The sequence below is a fragment of the Chrysemys picta genome, chromosome 10, assembly GCF_011386835.1.
Source record: "Chrysemys picta bellii isolate R12L10 chromosome 10, ASM1138683v2, whole genome shotgun sequence".
Classification (NCBI taxonomy): Eukaryota; Metazoa; Chordata; order Testudines; family Emydidae; genus Chrysemys; species Chrysemys picta.
The window spans coordinates 17,569,498-17,595,657 of NC_088800.1; the positions used below are offsets into that span (position 1 = coordinate 17,569,498).

Genomic DNA, 26,160 nt, shown 5'->3' on the forward strand with positions numbered 1-26,160 from the left:
ACATTTTAAAATATTATTCATACGTCAGATTCTACAAAGTGACTTTAGGAGTGGGTCATGGCAAACTCTTCTTGCTAGACGTTACATGTTATCAAGATTTTATACTATATAATAGTAAGTTCAAAAGTACAAGTAAAGAAAGCAATCACAATAGTCTGTAAATACTCCCCACTTATATTGTTATAAAGTAACTCAAAGTTCCAAAAATACAACCCACAAAACAGCAAGAGCCAGCATATTATGTATAGTAAGCCAAATTCTGCCTTCACTGACATCTGTGTAACCCCATTTACCATTAATCAGGGAAAAAATTAACTTAAAATGCTAAAAGGAAGAAGGTAAAAAATAAGCACATACTGTACTGAATTACAAAAAACTATAACAGAGTAAGCACCCAGTTCTGCAAACAATTAAGCATGTGAGTAATAGATTCATGGGAAATGTCCCACTGAACTCCTAGATTGGAAAACCAATGTCAAAAAAGTAATCAGGATTATACTGGAGCCAAAAACAGAATAAAAGGAAGAATTCAGATCTCTCCCAAGTTAGGTGGATAATACCTGCTAACCAGGTATAGCCTGGGCAGATCCCAAGCATTTTCCATCTTGCACTAATGGCTTAACAGCAGAAGAACTATTTGTTTCTATAGTAAGAGATTAACATAATTTTTCTGATTACAAACACATTTAATTTTATCATTTAATGGTCTGCAGGTAGAAGACATTACATGTTAATTTCACAACCTTTCAGCAAGATAAAGACTTCTAATAGCAGACTCAGAAGAGGGAATTTTACCTAAAATCCCCCCCGCCCCCACCTCCATTACAAAACATATTTATACAGTACTTAGTAATAGATACTTTTTAATTACTTAGTTTCTAAAATACTCTACTAGAGTAAAATGGGCGAGGTCTTCTTTCAATGTTTTTTTTTTCCTAGAAGGCAGTACACATCAAAAGGATGAAGTTCTTCAGTTTTGTGAAGTCATCCTCTCGCTACTGAATATCTCATGAAAATGCATTTTGAATCTAAATATGATATAGATATGATCTAAATATGATGTAGATATTTGTGGTACTTGAGGTTTATCAAATTAGAAGATTTCAAGTCAACAGAATACTATGTCTGAGCCACTTCTCACATGAAACTGAAGGGTTCGGTAGTGAATTTCAATTTTGTGTATATAACATGAAAAATTATGTAATGTTCTCCTTATACATCAGGTTTATGAAATTAATATTCAGTACTACTTTTCTGGCACCGAGACTCTAATCTGGTTTATGATGGGGAGTTCACAAGCTAAAAAAGAAGCAGGTAATAATAATTTTTAAAAAAGCAGGGACTGGCCCAGAAAACAATTTCATGAATGAAATTAATGTGACTTTAAAAAAAAAAATTAGGTTACAAAATTAGTCTACTTTGAGAGACAGATGCCTGGTAGGTAACCTACATTGACAGTGACCTTCCACAATGCAATAATATTTTCACTCTGATGAACTACTGTTTTCTTCTTCTCTACTAGGCACAAACATGCTTTTCTTCAGTTTCAGGGCTTCGTATCGGTCATCCGCCTACCCTTTATTATGGTAAAAAACTTCTGTGGCCCAAACAAGCAAAAAATTCCTACTATTCATGTATGTTTGAATAGCCATATTCCCCTCCTAAAGAAGGGTCTGCCTCCTCTCTCTTCTCCTCCTCCCTGCCATTTTAAGAATTTAGGACAGAATGTTATAGAGCAGACTTATGACAAAAGCTGAGCCAAGAATAATCACTTTTATGCCTAAGTCATGTCAAGTTGTAGAAGAAAGCATATTTTACCTTTAAAGTTCTAAACTACTAAATGCAGTCGTTTATTATAGATATATGCAGGCAAAATACAGTAGATGCTCATCTCCCAGACCTGACTCTTTTTTTCCAGTGGCTGATTTTACAGCAGAGAAAAAGATAGGAAATGTCATCCCAGAAAGCAATTCAAAGCAATTACATGTCACTAGCTGTGGACAACTGGTTGCTGACTTACAAAACACTATCAATAGGTTCCTTAACAGGCTGAGCCTCTTCCACAGACTAACCTGCCAAGTCCATTGCTATTTGCCAGAATCAAAATTTAATTATCTCCTATTCTGAAATGATACAGAATGTATGAGAGTAGGAATATTTTGTTATATGAGGACCCAACAATCATGAAAAGGAAAAGGAAAAAGAAAAAACAAGACTAGTTTTTGCTTTGAAGTTTACCCACACAGGACAAAGGCAAAGTGTTGAGCAGGGAACAAACCTTTGCTGGAAGAGAGATGGACACCCAAATTAGTCTAATCTATTTCCAGCCTATATAAATCCTGTTCTAATCATTTAATTTCTTCAATTTATTATTTCAGTTTGGTTTTGTTCTTATTATAACTAATGCTCTAACGTTAGATTAATTTTAATGCTTATTTCTATATATATAATTTATTTAAAAGATCTAAAGTATTTCCCTATCCCCGTTTCTTCCTACTGTTGAGCAGGACCATATCCTCTCAATGTTAATCACTCCCCTTCTGCACAGGATGGGAAGGTTAACCACCCCTGCAGCACTGTTGTACCCTGGACCCAGAAGAGCCTTCTCCACCTGGTACTGGAATTAGTGCAGGGAGCAGGGAATGGAGACTGGGCAGGCCAGGAGGAAAAGCGGATGGCAAGAGATTGCAAATTGTCTCCCCTCCACCATCTACAGCAGTGGTCTCCAAACTTTTTTGATCGCGCACCCCATCAGTAAAAATTTTTTTGAGCATGCACCCCCTGCCGTGCCGGCTCTACCATTTTTGCCGAAGCAAATAAATTAATAAATAAATGCCGCTCGGACTCCCGCCCAAACTGCCGAAGCAAAAAAAAGCTCCTCCTGCTGCACACCCCCAAAGATCCTCTTGCGCACCCCACTTTGGAGACCACTGATCTACAGAACTTATGCACATAACCCTTCCCCCACTCTGGGGAACTGTCATGGCCACAGAAGAGTTGCTGGTAGAAGGATTCCACCTTTTTCCCATAAAAGTTAGGAAAGTACCAACCCTATTTCCCTAATGGGAACATTTGGGTAAAATCTAAGAAATTCTCCACCATTTAAAAACACCTGGGAAATTAAATGCAAAAAGCCCAGCATTAATGCAATATTAAGGCTGTAAGATCCAGTAGCCAACCCTCAAGTTAAGGTAAGGATGTTCCAACATTAACATTCTTCGATTACATATATTTAGTGTTTTCTATTCTTCTAAAATTGTTAAATGTAAAGTTGCAAAATTAAATTGCTCTTCTTTTTTTTATATATAGAGAGACAGATATAGATAGACAGACACACAAAGAATAAAAACTGTGTGCACTGTGGCCAAGTTAAGATTGCTGAAATTGCTTGATCTGACTTCTTGATCTTGCAGTTAATACTGCCTTACAGCTATTTTTGCTGTTATCTATGTATACAGAACACAGTGACTGCTGTAATTACAAACACTTAAATATATCTGCAAAATTATCTTTTTTTAAAATAAGGACCATACTTTGCTTCACTGAGGGTTTTTTCCTCTTAAAAAATGAATCGCATACATTTGTGGATTGTTTAGGTATTGTTTAGCTTTAAACTCTAAGACAAAATACAAAAGAATTTATAATTGGTTAAACCACTGACTTTCATAATGGGATTCAGTGTTTAATCAAATCAGTTATTTCAATGTGAAATTAATAGAACTCTCTAATCACTAAACCTCTATGGTTTTGATAATGAGAAGAAGTCTTGGCAAAAACAAAGGTGTAATTTAACAATACTATTCAATTATCAGCCAATTTAAACACTTTAATTGGCTAGTTAAAGCTAATCGTCTATTGAAATATTTTCAATGTGAATGAAAACATGAATAATAAAATGTATTTAAAAGGGGGGGGGACTTTTTTTTTTTTTTTTTAATCTTCACAATCATGAATATGTCTAAAGTCTTCCAGGCAGAAGTCAATTACAACACCTGCTTTTGATGAAAGTTCTGAAACCCTAACTTTTGATTGAAATAATCCAGATACCAAAAAAGATTAGATCAGAGAGTTTCTGCACCAGTAATACATTACTTAAAAACTGCCAGATAGCTGCAGGTTTCTCCAGATTTATGGAAGTAGCTTACTCAGCACAGATGCATTCTTAGAGGTTTTTTAAAGCAGGTCAGTGATACTCAGAACTATGGATTTATGTTTCAAAATACCTAGCAGAGTACAAAAGCGTAATCCTATTTGTGACTACCTGTATTCAACTAATACTAGCGGAATTTATTCAACTAAAGAGAAAATGTGACAAAATATATTTTGCACATAAGTGCCATTTTCACAAACTAGTCAGTCGTGCATGTCTTCAGGTTACAAATCATTCATTAAAAGGCAGATGGGTTTGTTTTGGAAACATGACATCTTAAAAAAAAAATACATACCCTAAAGAATAAAAAGTGGGATACAAGTGTCTACAAATATCTGAAATATGTAAAGCATCAAAGAAGGAAATGAAGGGCTAAGGAGGGTAAAATAGACAAAGAAAATGTAGGCTGAATACCCAGGGAGAATGGGGGTAGGAGATTAAGAGTGAATTCTAATGGGCAGTGGAAAAAGTAAGGGGAAGAACTACATAGATGAATGCTGGCGTCTGAGGAATCCATTAGTTTTGCAAAGTCAATATCAAATGCAGCCTGTTTTTTAGGAGCCCAGATTCCACTTGCAGCATAGGACTGACAATTATTACCATGTAATTTTGGCCAGAAATTTGAAATTAAAACTAGTTTATTAATGTTTTGGCCTTTTGTGTTCAACTTGCATAAAAGCGGACAGCATTCGTCTGAAGCACCCCCATTCCGTAAACAGGTTTTGATCCTGCTATGAAAGAGTAAAATTGGCTCTTCTTTCTAATTATTCCACTCAGAATTTGGAGTAGCACAAGTGGCTCACTACGGAGAAAATTTCTAAGGTTTGGACTCTACATAGTGTGTGGGCTGTATTTGTAAAGCAGGCTGAGATAGGTACTTGCTCATGGAATGGAAGACAAAATAGTCACAATGAATTTTAAAAGTTAAGACTAAGAATAAGACAAAGTTGGTAAATCACAAACATGAAAAAAAATGCACTAGATATGATTTGTAAAAAATGAAATAATAAATAGAACAGCACCATCTAGTGTTCAAATTCATTCTCCATAAATCCAATGCATCATTCCCATTTGTGAATGACTATTCAAATTGACATCATCTAAAGGAAAATACTTTATAAGCATAAGACCTGAAAAAAACAGAAGAAGCTAATAGCATAGCTCTCTTTGCACATCACCAGCCAATAATGCATTTAAAAAAAATGTAGTCAAACATCTCATCTCAAACTTGTTTCAGAAAATGTTTTTTCAGGAAAGGAAAAGTATCTGTGTGCTGGAAAGTGAAGATTCTATATTGCCTTCATCTGGAGGTTATTTTGGCAATTAAGCATTTGAGTTCTTGAAAATCAACTGTGTAATCAGTTTAAATGCAATTGTGCTAATTGGTATTCTTACAACCAAAAATACTGCTTAAAACCAAGTATTTTTTTCTTATAAGGTTCCGAATCTCTCAGCAGTCTATCAAACAAATCTTTTTGCATAATATCCAGGTAACTATATTAAATCTATAGCTATATTAAGTCTAAAGCTCAATGTAATATATTAAAATGATCATTCAAATACTATATATTACAACTGTGATGTTTCTGCATCTCACAATGTTAGAAATGCAAAACACATTTAGAAATAATAAACTTTATGATCAAACTGAAGTTTTTAGGGCCTCCTTGAAAAATAAATATGACAAGAGAAAAATGGTTTGCTTAATTCACTGTTATTATACCTCTTCTTTAAGCTGGATAGGGCAAAAATGAAAATGTAGAGATTGTACATTATAAAACTGTGTACTGAATTCTTTATCAGTGTTTACAAATGAACATGTGGACAAAATAAAAATATTTAATTACAGAATTACAAAACTGTGGTTACGCAAACAATTTCATTACCAAATCAGACTAAAATGCAGATTTAAAATAATCTCCAACTAGGAAAATATACCATAAAATACTCACAATCTACCCAGATATAACGCAACCCAATATAACATGGGTTCGCATACAACGCAGTAAAGCAGCGCTCTGGGGGGTGGGACTGCGCGCTCCAACACGCTGCTCTGAGCGGCGTGTTAAGGGTGGGAGGAGGCAGGTGGGCAAGCGGGGTGAGGAGGCAAATGGGGAGGTGAGCGGCAGGCAGGAGGGGGGTGAGGAGGCAGGCGGGCAGGAAGACAGTGAACAGCGGCGCGCCGGATAGACGGTGAGGAGACTAGCGTGGAGGTGAGTGGCGGGCAGGTAGGTGGGGTGAGGAGACGAGCAGTGAATTGTCTGTGTGTAAAACTATAGAAATAGTAGCCCTATTTTCAAATATTAAATATGGCAATTAGCCATACCAATTTCAGTCAGTAAACAAGTTTCAGCATATGAAGACTAAGTGAAACAGTAATAGGCAAAGATCTTATATAGTAAGAGGACAAGTATTTTCTTAAATGCTTTTCCACACCTATATTCATTCATTCTGAAAAAAGCAGTCCTAGTATTATTCACAATCATACAGCTATGAAGAGGTTACTTAATAGAGTTGTAAACTATTTAAAATACCCTAGAGATTTACAGAGATTAAAGGTTACAACTAAACCCATTATTATGAACGTCTCAAGGAAATTTATTTCCTCTTAATAGAATCTGATAAATTATTTGAGACAGTTTCATCTAAAGCACTCCACTGTCACAACAAAAGGGTGTCAGAGAAACATGTTATCAAACAGTGATCTTTGAATAATAATGAGCAATATGTATTGGGATGGCATTTTGAGTAATAATGTTGTTTTCCAAATAAGAGTACTTTTTAGATTTTGACAAAAGATTTAAGTTAATCTTCAACTTGTACACTAAATTTTCAAAATGAAACATGAAGCAAAAGAGTCAGTCTTAAATTTATTTAGTGAACTTTCTCCTTGTTTAAACCACTTGATATTATTTCAAAGAAGAATAATGAATAACTTCCTTACGCCAAAAGCAATCTATCGAAACTTTCACTATAACTTAGTGAAAAGTTACTGCTTAAAGTTACTGGAGTGATGGAACCTTAGCTGTAGCTATCTAGTGTTATCAATGTGGATGATGGTCAAATGGCACATTTTTCTTACCTTGGTTTGTTGCGTGGTAATGTTTTAGCATCAATTGCAAACATTTTGGAAACAAAGACAATGACTGGGGCTGTGTCTTCACTGCTGCATTTCATGAACACTAAACAAATATGAAAGGAAATGATGATGCAATTTTCCAAAACTGTGGAAACAAGCTATCTATTGTTTTTTATGCATTATACATACTTTTTCTTTCTGTTTTGTATAAAACATGTCAAAGGGTAAATTAATAGGAGCAGGGGACACTGATTTAGCATTAATAATCGATAAGTTTGCTTATACCTTCAAGTCTGTTCCACAACCATGAAATCAGAAGGGGAGACAATTTGTGAAAATGAAAATTCTTAGTAATGGATGACAAATTACAAACACTCAAATAAAATGAAATAATTTAGGACCTTGATTTAGATTAGACTGAAAAGTAAGGCACAATTTAATTCTAGAATGCTGAATCATCTAGCCTACTGTCTCAAGTTCTTTTCTTTCTTTCAAAAGTAAGGCATGATCCTCCAAGTAGCTGTAAATGAACTGGATGTCAGTGCCTGCATGAATCTCCACTGATTTTAAATGGGAGTCCAGCAAACATGGAGCTCCTTGCAGGATGACTGACCTAAAAATCTCAATACGAGGTGTTTGTATGTTGTTATTTCCCTCTTTTCAAATTCTGTACTTTTGAGACCATTGTACCTGAGTTCCATTACACAACAACTGCCTTTACATTTATTTTTGTACATCTCTGAGCACATTTTGTATATCTACAGTATTTTTTCTTTAACTGGTAAAAAACAATGTCAAATGCTAAACAAAATAAGTTGTTCAGAGGAATTTCTTATAAACAGAAAACTAACTCTTCTCTTGATCTAATATAGTCAGAAAACACCCTGTAAATTATTTTGCCAAACAACCTACAGGACTATTACTGTGAAGCAATAAGACACTCACTAAAATAGCAAGGAATATAATTATATGTTCATAACTGAGAACAATCAAGAGACATAACAAGTAGGAGATTTCCTCTGATTAACTTTTATTGCCATAATTTTCAACGTGGTTTATGGAGGTCAATATATTTGATTGTCTTGCTTCGTTAAGGAATGGATTAAACAGTTCCCACTAGGTGAGAAAACAAAACTGAAGGACTGTCAATTGGACAACGATAAGCTCCATCCCCATGAATATCTTGAAGTTCTCGCAAACATAATGTCATTACTATAGAAATGAAGTTACGTAAATATTTAGGTAGCCAATGTTCAGATATATACGTTAGCTGTTATTAGCATTTTAAACATATATCTTCCCTCTATTGTTAGTTCTACTTGAATACTTCCTAAAGCAGAACAGAGGGGCTCTTTTTATTACATTGTATTACGATTGCATTCTGTAATAAACATGAATCCAGTGCAAACTGAACTTTTCACACAACCCAAAAATGTGTGGTTTCCTATTTGATCACATCTTTTCCTACAGAAAGCTGAAAAATCAGATTACATTTTCTTTAGGATTACCAGGATGTAGGGGGAAAATAAGAAGTTTTCTATTGAAATTCTCTTCCTGGAGAGGGCACAGTCACATATGTACTGGGCATTATATCTAACCAATGTCATTTTTACTATTTATCAACTTTGATTTTCACTTCTGTTCAATATTTAGTACTTCACCATCTCCAGCTCTATCAGAAAAACAAAAAGATTATTTGTTAATTACCCTTTCAAGGCATCCATAATTTCTGTCCGTATCTTTAATTCAAACATGTATTAAGAGTGAGTTATACCCCTTCAATTTCATTTCAAAATTTAGTAATGTAGTTTAGGTGTGAAGTGTAAATATATGTGGAAATCCAGGATAAATTCTTTTGACCACCGATTAGCAAACAGTAACCTAGAAAAACATATTTTCTTCCCATTAAACTATTTTTGATTGCTAATTTGAAAACTGGTGGATCATTAGCAATGTCTATTTTTGGGTAAAGCACTAACATTCACAGATGCCCACCATTTGTGAGGGTAGGGGATAGAAGAAGAGAAGAAAAATAATCACATGGAAAGAGCTCTCTCATATTTAACAGAATCAGCACGGCTTCCAATTCTCAAAGAAAAACAGCATGCTGTCAATTTGTTATCTGTACAAAATAATTTTAGGATTGCCTCACTATCCAGCCCCAAGTCTGCAAAAGCTTCCATGTATGTGATCTCGTACAAACGCAGAGCCCCACTGACTTCATTGTGGCTATGCACAGACATGAGGATCTGTACATGCAGAGGCACTTGCAGGATTAGGACCACTATGTGCTTGTTCATATGTGAACTCATGATTAGTCTGTAAGCTTAAAATCATGTATAGCTCTTAATAGCTCTTCTATTACTGCCTGAATCTGATTGTAATTATTAAACTTGGGTCATTCTAGTTCCTGTTATTTTTAATAGCTTTGAACTCAGTGCTGTATATCAGTCTTGACATACTTTGCTTACAGAGCTTCAGAAACCCAACATCTGTTCCATCCATTAGTAAGATCTGTGGTTATTGGTGATATGGTTCTTCAAAGAAGAAATATTTGGTTGAGGCTGGTAGTGCTGCCAGAACCTGAGGTGAAATCCTTGCCCCATTGAAGTTTATGGCAAAACTCCCATTGACTTCAATGGGATCAGGATTTCCAACTGCTCTCTCACAAGGAAGGGAAAGTTGTTGCCCAGTTAATCTTTCCTTTAGTAATCTTTCTGGTCATTCTGCCAAAAGAGTAAAATTATGAAATCTAGATTACATTTTAAGAAATGAAGTTATGTAAGTATTTCGCCAATGTTATATACAATGTTTAAGATGTAGGAAAGCGAATTATGCATAAAGCCCTCATTTTTTCCTGTTCGTTTTGGTTTTTTGGCCTAATTTTCTGATCTTCTGTGATCAGATTGCACTCAAGTAGAATATTTTATAATTATTTTGTTTGGCTGAAAATGAAAACAGTGAGAGTGTTGCTGTATTTTTTAGATATTATACCACAGCAGATTGTCACAAAACCAAAAAGTTTAAAAGACACACATACACACACACCTAGAAATGACAGTTAAATTATTAACTGATCAATTTTTTTCCTATACAGATAAGTCATAACTATTCTTAATGGACATCTACAACACTCAGTACAAAAAAGGTTTCTCCATTCAAATGCCGAAATTAATTTCCACACTATTTTTAAAATAAATAATGAAGCATTTTCTCAATAATAAATCCATATGTAATCATGGCTTAAATTCTTAATGCTATCTTCAAGCTTTCTACTATGAATTTACTGCCTGTACAGACTCAACGGAACAGCTTTCTTTGTTATGAACAGCAGTTTCCCATGGAAATAAGTGAAGATGAGCCTGCTAGACTACCTTTCCATGCATTACTAGACTAATTTATTCTAACACAGACTTAATAATTATTTAAAGACACAGCCAATTGAACAGAATATGAATTTTACACTATGATACCATCAGATGGGCATAGCTGATCAATATACCTATAACCATCAGAGATCCAAGTTTAAACACCTAGTGACTATATATTTAACTTGGCATAGCATTCAATTCCCTATTCATTACATTTGCATTTAGTTCTAGACAACAGGAGACAATTCTTACCTCCTACCCTTCTCTCAAAACCCTGTACACATAATTTCAAGCCATTAATATACTGCAACTCCTCACTTAATGTTGTAGTTATGTTCCTGAAAAATGCAACTTTAAGTGAAACGATGTTAAATGAATCCAATTTTCCCATAAGATTTAATGTAAATGTGAGGGGTTAGGTTCCAAGGAAATTTTTTGGGGGCAGACAAAAGGCATTATATACTGTACAGTACTGTGGTGGGGAGGTGCCCCTGACTTACCCCTGGGGCTCAGGGCTGCGGATGCAGAGTCTGGGAGGGCGCTCAGGGTGGGGGTGCAGGAGGAGGCTCAGGGCTGGGGCAGGCAGGAGGTGCAGAGCACTTACCTGGGGCAGCTCCTGTTTGGTGCAGGGGGTGTGCAGTTGGCTCTCCGCAGTGCAGCACCGCCCCCATGGCCGTGATTCTGGGAGCTGCCCCCTGCCCCCGGCAGGGCCACCCGGAACGCTTCTCTCTGGCCGGCTTTGAAGGGGAAAGCGCCACTTCTCTCCAGCCGCTGGCTGCGCAGCTGCCTCTGCTCCTCCTGAGTCCTCCGGCCCGTACTCCCAGGGACGCATTCTGAAAGGGGCTTTAGAGCTGCAGGCCAGAGCCCCGGGGCCCCCTTAGCCCAGGGCCCTGCAGCCCCTAAAGTCCCTGCATTCCAGGTGGCCCTGCCTGCCAGGGGAGACGGGGGGGCGGGGAGCAGCTTCCCCGCTCGCTCGCTCCCTCCCTCCCAGAAAGTCCTAAGCGCTGCCAAACAGCTGTTTGGCGAGGGGGGAAGTGCTGGGAGGGAGGGAGGGAGGAAGGGACGGGGAGGAGGCGGAGAAGACGAACTCGTGCAATGCTCCCTTGTAAAGTCAGCCAAACGACGTTATAAGGGAGCATTGCACAACTTTAAATGAGTATGTTCCCTAATGGAGCAGCGACGTAACTTCTAAACAACGTTAAGCGGGAGGACGTTAAGTGAGGAGTTACTGTGTTCTATTTGCAACTTGAGAGGTCTAAAAGCAATGCAACGCACAAGGTCTCAGAAACATACTGTACAATAAAATAAGATGCCTAATACTCTAGCACAGCATAATCAAAGATCTGGTGAATGACAGCATGGACACTAAATGACAGCAGCAAAGCAGAGGTTATACAGATACTCATGACCTAAAGACAGATATGGTGAGTGCATTAAAAAAAACAAAAAAACCTGACATTTTCAAGCTGTTGAGAGAACATTTACTTACTCTTTTTCAGTTCTTGAGTTTCTGGAGGTAGCGAATCAAAAGTTCTAGCTCCAACACACATCAACTTCTCTACCCTCTCAGCAGTAATATCAAGAGGACTGGGGAGTTTACTACACACCATAGCTAAAGCACTTTGTTAAGGATGTATAGAAACCTCATATACAGTTCTTTATTAACTAGAAATTAGGTATATGCATCAGATATTGTATTTTTCAAATGTTACCATTTGTGTGTACCAACTGCCAATGTAGTAACTCTTCAAAAAAGACTTTCTAAAATATATATTTATGATCAAATAAACTACAAAATAGAAGCATATTGTAAGCCCATCTGACCTCAAAATTCTCTCTTTTAAATGCACGCATACATGCAAGAACACTAAGATGGTGGAAATCAGAGATTAATTACTTAAATGTAACTGAATATTAGAACAGAGAAAATATGTCCATCAGTATACTTATGTGGATGGTATAAACTGCTTTAAATTTAAATCTCAATCATTTTATCAATAAGGGAAACAGACTGAAAACATAACAGGTAAGATTTTTTTAAATTCATTAGGACTAGATCAGCAAACATTAGATTAGAAAGGAACAAAACCACTTCCAATGGTAACAAAATAGAACTGAAAATAGAATTGATACTGAGTGTAACCCTGGTGAGAAGTTGAAGCAGAAATGGAAGACATGCAGGGAAAGATGACTCCATGCAGAGAGGCCATGTTCACATGCCTCACTAACTAGTCCACAACAGAAACAGTAAGAATTTAGACAAATTTTATATTGATAATTAATGGACACGGTCTACAAAGTGACTTGACAAAAATGCAGCCTTTTAGAAAAAAGTAGCAGGAAAAGAAAGAATTAAGAGGATATTGAATTGATAAAGTAGACTAAATTATCAACTGAAACTAACGGGAATTTATTGTAGTGCCAAGACATCCTCCATGACCAACATAATCACCACCAAAACAAGTTCTTGGTAGACTGGAGCAGCTTTTGACATCAGTAAATCCTCCCAGCATCAGAAAGCATAAGTGTTTAATTTGCAAAATATGGCTAAACATTCTCTCTTTTTGGGAAAAAATTACTTTTTTTTTTTTTTTACATAAACACCAGCTTGATTAACTTATTAGCTTCTTTTCAAATAATTATAGTCAACTGTTCAATATACAATGGGTACCATTACAAACTCTCTATTTCCCACTCTGCAGTGATTCTGGTACTACACATATTCCATGTTGTGATAAGTGCAGGAAAACTATCTGGGCCCATTAAACAAAGAGTTAACTTCAGTGCAGTTTCCCTCTCTCTTTGTGCAGGTACTCAAGAGAAAAGCTATAAAGAACAGCTATCTTGGAAGAAGGGGATGGGAGGGAAATGCCTTTGGGAGAGCTACATTTTTATAATCTCATATATTAGTTAAAAAGACAAAGAGGTATAAAACTAGAAATATAGGGGATACATTTTAAAAAAAAACAGTTTACACAAATTATACAAAAATACATAGGTAACCCTTTGAAGTCTAAAAACTGCTGGTAAACCACCAAATAGTTTTTTTCTTAAGGATACAGAGGACTGCCTGGGATATGGGTAACCACTGACTGCAAATGGCATTGAGATGAACTTTAGGATCCGCATGACGTGATTCACGTGCACCAATTTTCAATCCCAAAGAGGTGACAATTTTATCTATTTTCTCTTTGTCTCTATGGAAAAAAACAGCAGCAGAATGATATGCAACAAGCATCTACAGTATTTGATTGTGATAATCAGCATATTTCAAGCATCTTCATCTCCGCAAAAAGCATGTGAAAAGGATTCAAAGAGAATATTGGAACTTCTCCTACCTTTTCAGAACAGCTTCATATAGACTCCAGATGTTGTCTAACACCAATTGCACAAACAGAGGTTTCTTTCCTTTTGACTAGAAGAGCACACACACAATATTTAGGAGATTGAATAAACATTACATAGCCGATAGCTTAGCATTGATCAGTTTCACAATGAATAGTCCTGCATGATTAAACGACCAATCTCCATAAGTAGTGTTTAAAACTAGTCATATTAGATTAAATCTGTTGTTAATCTGTCTGTATATAAAGTGAGGTAAATCAACAGCCCTAATCAAATTTGGATGGAGTAAGTTACTGGACCACATGCCATCAAAAAAGTCAAAGGACAAAGGTTTAATTTTTAATAAGAGAGACTTATCAATACTGATCATGGCTGTCCTGAGTCTGGATATCAGCTATTTTATAAGTATTAATTCTCACTTCCACAGACAGAAGAAAAACTATACTAAATGAAGAGGGAGAGAAACTGCTCTGCTCTCCAAAGTGGAAATACTTCATACAAGAGAACGGAAGATTCCCAGCCATGGTCTTCATAGGCTAAAAATACCATATTCACTCCATGAAGCAATGAAGTTACTAATGAGGCAATAATCTCTAGTCTGGGAGGGCACATTTATGATGCTCTCCTGGAGCAAAACTGCTCTAGAACTGGAAGAATCCACAGATAGCACAGAACTAACTGCCTTAGTGGCTCCTACAGACCCTTCCTCTCCCACCAGCTCTCATCTTTCACTACAGAGGCATGGCTAGCATCTCTGCTCCCTGATGCCTGGCTGCTGGTATGCCCCGTATGTTGGGCATGGAAATGAGGCATGTAGGAGGTGGTATGCTGGCTCTAAGTTACCTGAGGGTTCCTTTGGCAAGAGGAATCCCTCCAATAGCCAGATTCACCACCAATCTCCTGAGGCAAATCTGAGAGGCTATTAATTCTATTTATGCAATATGAATTAAAAAAAAATTTTGAGGTCAGAATTTTCATACCATACTGTGAGGAATGGAATTAGAGAATATCAGGCTTCAGGTCAAATAATGTATTACCCATGGATATTTGACAGAAAACCTTATAATTTCTTTTCAACAAAGATAAAAAGGTCAACAAGGAGCTTCAAAGTAACATGTAACCTAACAATATTACCTGGTCACCCTTCATTATCTTCTTTGCCTTTGTATTTAGATAATAATCTCCCCACAAGGTCTTCAAAAGTACTGCATGTTTGATCCCAATCTTTTGGCTATACAGTTTTGCAAAATGCTCAATGCTAAAAGAAAGAAAAATCTATCTTGATACAAATTTGTATGCACAACATTACACTTATCAATGTAAGCATGTGTCAACTTATGTGATATTCATATCTAAGTAGTCTTGCATCCTTATTTTACCCCCACAGTTTCTACTGTTTTCTCTTTAGTTCAGGGCACTTAATTTTAAAAGTAACAATATTTAATATACATCTGTATTTGTTTGAACATTTTTTTTTACATAAAGGCCAACTTGACGTCTGAACCTTATCCTAACTAAAGTAACTGATGTTTATATAATGTCATTGCAACACAACAGGATACAACATAAAACATTATTTATATTAAGTCAGGAATTTCAAATTCATTCTGTGAGAAGGACCATGTTATGTTTTTTAATTAGGGTCTGTGGCCAGATTGCAAAGATAAAACCTAAAGCCACGCTAGGATTATGATATGCTACTGATTATATATATATACACAAAAAAGAAAGAACGCCTATCCACAGCTCCCCAGTGACTTTGCCAATATTTATAGATACAATTATAACAAATCTATTACCTGCTGTAACCACTCGAAAAATTCCTCCTAACTCCCATACACATCAATATCAAGGGAAAAATAAAGAATGAAATAAAAACCCTAACACCTGCCTAATGGTTCCTTCACATGGTTCCAACAGCAAGGGAGAATTAATGGGCTTTACAGTGGACACTGAAAGACAACAAATGCAGGCTATTTCGGACCAAGGGAAGAGAGTGAGTTCTAAAAACCCCTCACTGAGAACACTCTACCAGCAATTCCCTTTCTTTTATATCATGAGGTCTCCAACTTGAGCTCCTCTGCTCATCATGACTGCAGTACAGTAATATCAAAAGGGAATAGAGGCACTCTTTCAGACAGGTAGATCTTAAGATGTTAGCCCTAAATGGCCTAACTCCCACCCAGAAATCAATCAATAGCTACTACAGATCATAGATCACCTGAGTAATATACTCACAGGAAGATCTACGTAAATCTTGTTAAGTTGTGTCAGCCATAAAATGAAAATGTCTCTGTAAGTATAGATTTCATTATCATATATTCTTCTATATTGCTTTTGGAACTTATTATAAAATAGGTTTCCAAATTTTTAGAATACACACTACTATTGTACTGTCTGGCCATACAAAAAATGCATTCATGGAAAAAGGCCAAAAGCAAAGTATGTTGTTTTATAAAATAAAACATTTTACCTGACACTTTTGGCAGTTTTTCTTGGTATCTATATGACTTAATTATCCAGTATATTCAAACAAGAAGGATATATCTAGTTTGACTCAAACAAGTCTTGCTAATTGACTTCTAATTTGATTCACTGTACACAAAAAAGCTATCTTTTCAATCCAAAAGGATTTATCTTTAAACAGTAAGAAGGGAGAGAGAAATAATTATTGTAAAACATTTATTTCTACATATTGTAATTTGTACATTATCCCTTGTAAAGAGAGGAAACACAGACAGATATATACATGTGTATCAGATTAGGGCAATGATATTTATACCACACTGGTATCTGATAATCTATCTTCGGAACCTGTAAAGTCTTCTAGTTAGGACTTCACACACTTAACGAAATACATTAATAACCTGTCCAAGTCAGTGACATATAAATTATGCCTCTGAAAAAAATTCAAAAATATACTTTTTCAGCAGTTTATCCTAAGGCTTTGGAAGGGAAAAAACCCTCATGATTTGTTGTATGTCAGTGACTGCTGTATATAGATTTACTGCATCCTTTCAACACCTGGACTTGATGAGAAAAGCAGATGCGCCATTCACAGGACTGGATCTGGCTAACACTATATAATGACTTCATTTACTCTACCATGAAAACATGGAATCTCCTTAGGAATAGTACTACAAAACATTATAACAGCCAGAACCTGCCTTGATTAAGGCAAATGCTTCATTGATCCACATTTCACCAGATGGTCATGCTGGCAGCCTGGACAGATCCTCCTGAGATTAATTAAGAAGAAAATGCTCCTTTTTTCATTTAAAGGAACTTCTACCACTGCCATCACTAAACCTGACGATGCTAGCTACTTAAAATAAATAAATAAATAAATAAATAAATAAACAAACAAACAAACAAATGGTCCCTTCGACCAAATAGTTTTCATCCAACTTTAGCAAAAACATTAAAGCATTTTTCTGATGACACAGGAAAAAGATCCAGAATAAGCAGCATCAGGAAACTACTACAGACAACACCATCACTGTTCTGTTTAAGCTGTAGGAAGTTGTATACTTCAGAAAACAGAGTAACAGAAGCTATTCTATCAAGAAAGAAAAAAGTTGACTTAAGTCAAATAAGATTCCAACATGAGACTTATGAGCTCCAGGAGTGCTCCCTTGGCAGAGATATTTGGCGGAGATACTGTCCTGTACATGAAGAACCCAAAATAATACAATTCACTAAGAATTTCAAGTCTTAAAACGGAAAGAAAAAGCTTCTACATTTCAGTAATCCATCAAATTAACCTGGGGGGAATCTTAACATTGAGTTGTATTGTCTTTTGCAAACAAACTTGAACCTATTTTCAAACTTTTTCTTATGTCTGTATTGTACTGCCATATTATAATCAAAAAGCTTTTCTATCCTCTCTAGCACACCAAGGTATCAAATGCACAAATGAGCTCAGGTCATATTCTTAAAATCCTTTTACCTTGGGAAGCTTAAACAACAATAGATCAGCTTGTGATTATTTATTTAGATTTCAGTCTTTCACAAGCTTCACATTCGAAGCTCTGGGCACCCCAGCTTATATTTTAAACACACAAGAACCAGCCCATAACAGATACAAAGTAAACATTTAAGTAAAAATAGACCAACACAACTCCCTACCTTAGCACACTTAATCACCAGTCATGTGACCAATAAAGCTTACAAACCCATCAAACTTTTCTACTATACAAAAATACTATTTTGTTACTGCTACATATTAAACGTTAACTGATTTGAAACAAAACAAAAAAAACAAAAACCCCACAAAGTCAGTGTCCAAGAAAAAATATTTGAGAGCTCATTATGCATTACAGCTCCAATCTCAATCAGTGCCCTTTTCAACTACTTCCATCCAATGTAGCCTTAAAAATTCCCACATAAATGATTGTTATGAACACTTTCCCATCATGTCAAATAAACTTTGTTCTACACAATTCTCTGTGTATGAATCAAACCTACATCAAGAATGATATATGACAAGTGTTCCCTGAAAGTATATCAGGGAGTTTTCACCTGTGTCGAACTCTCAAGACTGAGGTCCTCCCATATTCTATTAATCTAGTTCTGTGTGTTAGAAAAATAAATATATTTTCTGACATGTTTGCATACAAACCATCTGCAAAGGGACTATCGGGAACAGAAGTGACAAAAAAAGAAGTCGGCCAATCAGACCATATATAACATCACTTTTACCAAAAAGCATGACATTCACGAACAAGATATGTTCATCTTTCCATTTAATAAGGCAGTTGTAGTGACTTTATGATCACAGTCAGCTTCAGAAAAGTGGCTACATAATTTACAAGGTATTAGCAAACATTGTTCTAGTTAGGAACACCAAGCAGTCTGAGCTAAAGAGAAAGCTCTTAAGTGGTTCTTAAGCTTTCAGCTTTATATTTTGTTACAGAGTTCCATTGTAGCATCTTTTTTAAGGAACAGATTTTTACATAGCTATTTACCAGTCAGTGGTTGAGAAGATTATTTACAAATACTTGGAACATATTTATACTATATAATTATGTTTACTTATAATTTTTCTTCTCAAAACCTGAAACCTGGTTTTTTTTTACTCTTTAAATTTATTTCTCCTCAATTCTTGCTAATATTATAACCACTTAAGCTGCAAATTGTTTAATTACTTTGGCATAAAAACAGATATGTTGTCAGGGGGCTCGGTTAATAATCACAAAGCATTTTGAGAACTGCTGAAGAAAGATACAGAAATACTAAGTATGAGATTATTATAACTATATTATTTTCTCAGTCTACTGACTAGAGTATTGCTATTGTCAGAGACCATAAAAAAAACCTTGAAAAGTTCAAGCAACTGGACCCTGGCATGACAGATTTATTGTTAATCTGCCACCATTAACTTTTTCAGGAGATTTCTAGCATAACAGTTACAGTCAGGATAAATTAAAGACTGTAAAAATCAGAAACACATTTAACACATGGAAGCCAACAGACTGAACAAACATTTGCTATAATATATCCAAATAGATTTCTACACTATAAATATTGTTTAAGACCAGTGGTGTTTCAAGTGACTCTCAAACAACATAGGTTTGCTAATTACTAGTCTGGGATAGCATCAATCTATTTTTCTTGCTATGAGAAAGGATATATTTCCTTTTAAATTTCAGTGGCAATAAAAATATGTTTTTCACACCATCTTTTAAACCTTTTAAAAGCTTATTAGTGGTTTGTCATTGCCTCAAAGAGGGATAACAAACAGTTATTGACAAAGGTGAAATTAGAGAAAGCAGCCCCATAAATTCTGCTGAAAAAATAATTTGATTTATATTTAAAGTTTGGTTAAATATTTTTGTATAAAACTATTACATTTGACTGCATTTATCATCATGCAGTCACTGCTAGGATCATGTTACAATTGTGTATGCATCCTCACCCAAAATCATCTCTCCCACACTCCTACTACTGCTGAAGTTGGAAAGAAAGGGTAAGTGACAGACACACCTCAAACTTCCGAGGGCTACCCTCTCATCGCTGCTTATGTTTAAAAAAATTGCTAAGACAGAGAATCTAGTTCTTTCACCTTCAAATATTATAACTAATTTCATCTTGAACCTAAATTGCATTGCAACTGTTTTAACTGAATCTTTCCAGGTTGAAGGAGTCAGACTAGGTAGAGATAAGAGGCATAACACCAGAATCCTAGCATTAAACGCTGGAATTGCAGTACTACTACTAAAACAGTTACTTCCATTGTATAGTGAGTGTTAGAGGGATACTGTCAGATTAAAAATAATGGACAAATTGTGTGGGTAGCACAACCTTAGATTATTTAGAACTGAAAGCATTTTTAAAATCTAATTTCCTTTGCACTATTTATACAATTAGTTTACTTCTTATGTGCTATTCTGAGTAGATAATGAAACTAAAGCAATCAGTTTTGCTTTCTGATTCTTATGCACTGGCATAAAGCTGTTATGTTTGGGTTATAAACTCCACAGGGAAATAGTTAAATCCAAACAAAAGACCAATTTTAACTTTTTTTTTTAATAAGAAACAATTTAATTTTGTCAAATCATCAATAAAAAATATAAAATTTGAACCTAAATTAATGGGCTGTATCCCTTTAAGTACATGTTAAAGACAAAGACAAGCACTCCACCTTGTGGTAAATAATCAGAATGTTTACAAATCTTTATTATAACCCACCTACCCTTTCTGAAACAAAAAGCTAAAAAATAAGAATGTAAGCAAAGAAATTCAAAAAACATATGACCTTAATAACACACTATGAACTATGGAATTCTATAAAGTTTTCTGTAGCTGTTTTATGCTTGATTTCTTATGATTTAATGTAATATCTCTGCCATCGCTGTGTAACTGATGTGCAAATATCTGCTGAAATACAAAAAAAACTTCATAGAAAGTCACAAGAAAACAAATATGAAATTTGTGTGCATGTAGAAACCTAAAAGAAAGACAGCAACTAAACACCATAGTATAAGAAAATATTTTTGGAAGAACATAAAATCCTCGAAACTGTAACGGTCAAGAACCAAAACAGTGATTTTTTTCAAGAACATGAATCGAAACTTTGGAAGAAAAAGACTATTCAACTTTCACATGCAATTAGATATATGGGAAAATGCAAAATGGTTACCTCTAAAAAGTATTTAAACCAATTCAAAAGATTTTTCAGCTGCCTTCGTAGTAAATATGATAAATGATACTTTAATGAAATCGTACACTTACTTACTTACCCAAAGCCCCAGCCATCAATTGCACTGGCAAATACCACATTCCCCTGGTCTGGCGAGAAATAAAGATGTGAATCATCAGTATCTTCCAAGCCAGCACTCCAGTCATAAACTTGATCTCCATGTACAGAATCTGAAATCCCTTGAGTTTCTGTTTCTTTCTCAGCTCTTTCTTCTAGGACTTTAGAAGTGAAAAGAGCTCCAGTGATTGCATTAACCTAGGAAGCATATGTAAAACCACAGAAAATTATAGTTAGTGCTCTAAAACTCTGCAACCAACCTGTGAAATCTTTTCACAAAGAAGATTTCAATTATCTAATGATAGGACTGTTGCTTAAACATCCAAAGGCAGCTTGCTTAAGCTTAGCAAAAAAGTTAATATATAGACATTGTGGATGAAATCCTGGCCCCACTGAAGTCAATGGGAGTAGTCCCATTGACTTCAGTGGGGCCACGATTTCACCCCATGTCTGTAATACTTCACAAATCATATCTAATTTTAATGGGATTTAGGTCTCGGCTTTTTTTTTTTTTTTTAAGTATCCTTTTTCACAATGAGAAATGGTGAATTATTATTTCCAATAAGTAAAATAAAAACAGAAAGTAGGATATGACATATAGGGAAATAACTATATTTACAGCTATCTCAAACTATTAATGAGAAATCAATTTATAATTAAATATTTAAAGACTACTGTTTAACAATTCCAACCCCAAATCAGGCAGTCAGTATTTCTGAGATTATAACTATAGTATTATTTCTACCTCCAAAGAACTCAAACAATACATAGTAAACATAGGTTTTAAAAATAGTATTATATGTATCAAATCTCTGAGATATGCCATTAACACTGTGAGAATGCCTCCTGCTGGCTTGTAGAGAAGAACTCAGTATTCTTTTCAGAGCTGTGTACATTATAAATGCCCAGAAAGTTAAAGAGGAATAGGTACTAAATAATTAAGAAGGTTTAATTAAAATAGACACAACAGTGCATGACTATCAGAAGGTAGGGAAAACTGGTTACCTCACACTACATTTTCCACTTCTTCTATCCAAATAAAAAGGGCAGAAAGTGGCAGCATCCCTCAATTAGAGCACTGAGAAAAGGGGGGGGAAACTGCAAAATGTGTTGTCTTAATGTTGCACTGTAAAGCCTCATACCTGTTCTAAGATATTCTTAAGGTGAGAATAGGCTTCCTGAGGAGTTAACTTGAGCTCCACTATCAAACGATCAATTTTATTAATCACCAAGACTGGACGGATATTTTCTAGCCATGCCTGTCGCAGAACTGCTTGAGTCTATCAGGGAAAAGAAAATGTTAAAAAAAAGGAGTGAAACAGTTAAGGAAACCCTAACATTACAAAATTAATACTTACAATGTTAAAGAGAAAGCCACTAAGTTTAGAAGGTTTCAGAGTAGCAGCCGTGTTAGTCTGTATCCGCAAAAAGAAGAACAGGAGGACTTGTGGCACCTTAGAGACTAACAAATTTATTAGAGCATAAGCTTTCGTGGACTACAGCCCACTTCTTCGGATGCATATAGAATGGAACATATATTGAGGAGATATATATACACACATACAGAGAGCATTGGCCTCTCAGAGGTGGTAAGACAACTCCCACCTGTTTATGCTCTCTGTATGTGTGTATATATATCTCCTCAATATATGTTCCATTCTATATGCATCCGAAGAAGTGGGCTGTAGTCCACGAAAGCTTATGCTCTAATAAATTTGTTAGTCTCTAAGGTGCCACAAGTCCTCCTGTTCTTCTTTTTAAGTTTAGAAGCAAAATTTAAATAAATACATTATCGACTTCTGGTTCTAAACATCTCTGGATTGTATACCAAAATACATGGAGTTAGTTATTACAGAATTATGCCACAGAAAGCATTTTCATAGCAATGTAGATTTTAAAAACATTTCTTACAAAAAAAAAAATCTTATAATCATAAGAGGATAAATATACTAGAGATATTCTGTTATTTGGGATATTTTAGTATATTTAGAGAGCAAAATTAAGAAAAATATGTAACCTTTAAAAAAAATCTATACTCCCCTTTACTTTTATCTCTTCTGTGTAATAATATTCCACTGCCAGTGACAGCATGCACTTGTATCTCCAACACCAAGGCAACAGTATCTCAACCACATATTCATGAACACATTCTATGGTTAATCTCTCAATCACTCAGCAGTAAATCAGACTTCATATGCAACACACAATTTATTAAAAGAGCGTAACATTTTACAGAACTTCTGACCATTGGTTTGTATGTCTCTTCTGTTTAATGTATTTAAAATAGCTAAACAGTAACATTTTTGGCTATTCTCTCAGCTCCATCCTTTCTCAATCAATTTTTTTAAATATCACCTGTGGACAGACTCCTTCCACAGCATCCAGCACTATGATACAACCATCACAGAGTCGGACAGCAGTTGATACTTCTGAAGAGAAATCCACATGTCCTGGGGAGTCTATCAGATTAATGAGATACTCCTGATCACCTAGAATCAAACAACAATTTACTTTTAAATACACAAAGTGACTTATAAAAGTTTCTACGTCCATCACTTAGATATAGATATTAGTATTAGTATGGACACCAGGAGCCTGATTGTCAAACATATTTAGACAACTAATAATGTAACAACTAATAATGTAGATAGTGGAATTTTCAAAAGTGCCTAAGCAGGTTAGGCACTTAACTCCCAATGATTCCTGCTTAGGTGCTTTTGCAAATCACAATTGATGCCTAGCTACATCTTTAGGCATTAAGTACCTTTGAAAATCTGGCCCTATCTAGCTTTTGGAATGCCAATAGCCAAAATGCCAGACAACCATATTAAAATCTGTGTTTAAAAGACACTAAGAATAGCTCACCATGAAAGTCAATCCTTTACTCTTAAAAGATAAATTGTTGAAGTATCACTTAAGGTAGAAGTTACATTTTTTCATTATCTGTATTACTAGCATGTATCTTTAGTTTATCAAAAAATGGAATAATTTTTTATATCTACGGTCATCATTTGTTCATTTTTGCACTCTACTCAGCTTAGAAATTACAATATGGTCTAGTCAGTTTCAATTTATAATTTTCATGTATAGTCACAAAGTTAAAATGTTGTGTCTGCAAACACTGGAGGGGAATGTTTCTATAATAATAGTTGAAAGAAGTTTTCCTCAAGCTTAAAGAAAACATTTGCATGATGCTGTTAGACTTTTTTTATTTTTTATTTTTTTACACAAAATGTAGATTTCAGTCGTTCACTATTGAAAGTTGCCCTTTAAAAATACATACCTGAACACCGAACAACTTCCATACCTAGCCAGATATAGTAATATAATATAGTAATATATTTAATATTGTAACACCTTCCTTTAATAAAGTCTGAAAGAAAACAAATATAGAATATAGTAGAATATTCTAACCAGAAGTTTTAATTTCTAATATACCTAATAGGTAGAAAAAAGAAATAAAGACTTATGCCATCTAATCCAACCCCCCTATTAGCATGGGCTTCTTCACCACTAGTGTTTTGTCCAACTTAATTTTACACATCACAAGTGAAAAGCTTCTAACACTAACCTTGGGAGGATAAGTCTTCTCTACTACAACCCTTGGGAGACTATTACACAGCCTAACAGATCTCCCAGTCAGGACATTTACCCTGATACGAATGGCACACTTAACTTGAGCTAGAAAGAATGTTTTTTAATTGAGGACTCATGAACCCTTTCCCCATCCCACTCTACCGCTGTTGGATGGGACAAGTGGAGGAGAGAGATGAGTTTGCTGAAGAACTGCTGTTGTGTTGAAAGAGAACATACACTCAAAAACAAAAATATACAACCAATACTACACAAGGTGAATCAAGACCACCAAAAAATAAATATATATTTTTTTTAAATCACAAATTTACATTTGTAAAACAGAAATCCAAACCACACTTCTCAGCAAACAGCTAATGCCTAAACCAGGGGTCGGCAACCTTTGGCACGTGGCTCACCAGGGTAAGCACCCTGGTGGGCCGGGCCTGTTTGTTTATCTGTCGTGTCCACAGGTTCAGCCGATCGCGGCTCTCACTGGCCGTGGTTCGCCGCTCCAGGCCAATGGGGGCGGCGGGAAGCAGCGCGGGCCGAGGGATGTGCTGGCCACCGCTTCCCGCTGCCCCCATTGGCTTGGGACGGCGAACCGCAGCCAGTGGGAGCCACGATCGGCCGAACCTGCCGGTGCGGCAGGTAAACAAACCGGCCGGGCCCACTAGGGTGCTTACCCTGGCAAGCCACATGCCAAAGGTTGCCGACCCCTGGCCTAAACAAACAAGAAAAATTCACGCTCTAAGACAGAAGCTCCAGCAGAAGATGTGTCTCCGAAGACAACATCCAAGTATGCAACAAAATTAGTTAGGCAATACTCCTAGATAAGCCAAGAGAGACTAACAACAGCCACAACACCACTTAAAACAAGATGTGTTAGCCAGGAATCTTCATCATGCCTTGATAAGTCAAAAAAATTGGTTTATCTATCACTTTTACTCCTGAACAATATTTATTGCACGTTGAAAGAATAAACATAATTTGTTTCAGTGGCTTTTAGCTGTTTATTCTTTATATACTATGACTTAATTACAGGAATTTCCTAACCAGTTTTTTAGCTTGGCCAAAATTGTAGAAATGTGTTTAGGACAGAATAGATAGTGTATTTAAGAACATGTTTTGATAAAAAGTGATGTCTATTAACTATTATTGCATTAAATTATAATTAATGGAACAAAAATTATACTCTGTAACTGAGTCAAGAGAGTAGGTACTTCAGCATATAAAGATAAACACAAGTAGCTATCATTTATGGGGATAAACTGCACTCATGATATCCCAAATTAAAAACTGAATTTCCCTTATTGAAAACTGTTGTTTTTAAAGTAACTTTTAAAAAGACAAGTTTGAGCCAGAACCCTAAATCTTCAATTAC

At 35.6% G+C, this 26,160-nt stretch overlaps 1 protein-coding gene across 2 annotated transcripts in view; it reads right to left on the reverse strand.

Moving 5' to 3' along the window:
* Positions 1-26,160, reverse strand: part of EFL1 (elongation factor like GTPase 1) — a 151,078-nt gene that overhangs the window by 119,318 nt on the left and 5,600 nt on the right. For both annotated transcript variants that reach the window (XM_005307231.5, XM_065559341.1), the window contains exons 5-12: positions 23,559-23,692; positions 22,346-22,483; positions 21,187-21,401; positions 15,080-15,203; positions 13,939-14,015; positions 13,661-13,797; positions 12,090-12,212; positions 7,233-7,332 (exon numbers count right to left, since the gene is read on the reverse strand). In XM_005307231.5, the coding sequence (XP_005307288.2) occupies positions 7,233-7,332; positions 12,090-12,212; positions 13,661-13,797; positions 13,939-14,015; positions 15,080-15,203; positions 21,187-21,401; positions 22,346-22,483; positions 23,559-23,692 (1,048 nt within the window). The remainder of the gene's footprint in view (positions 1-7,232; positions 7,333-12,089; positions 12,213-13,660; positions 13,798-13,938; positions 14,016-15,079; positions 15,204-21,186; positions 21,402-22,345; positions 22,484-23,558; positions 23,693-26,160) is intronic.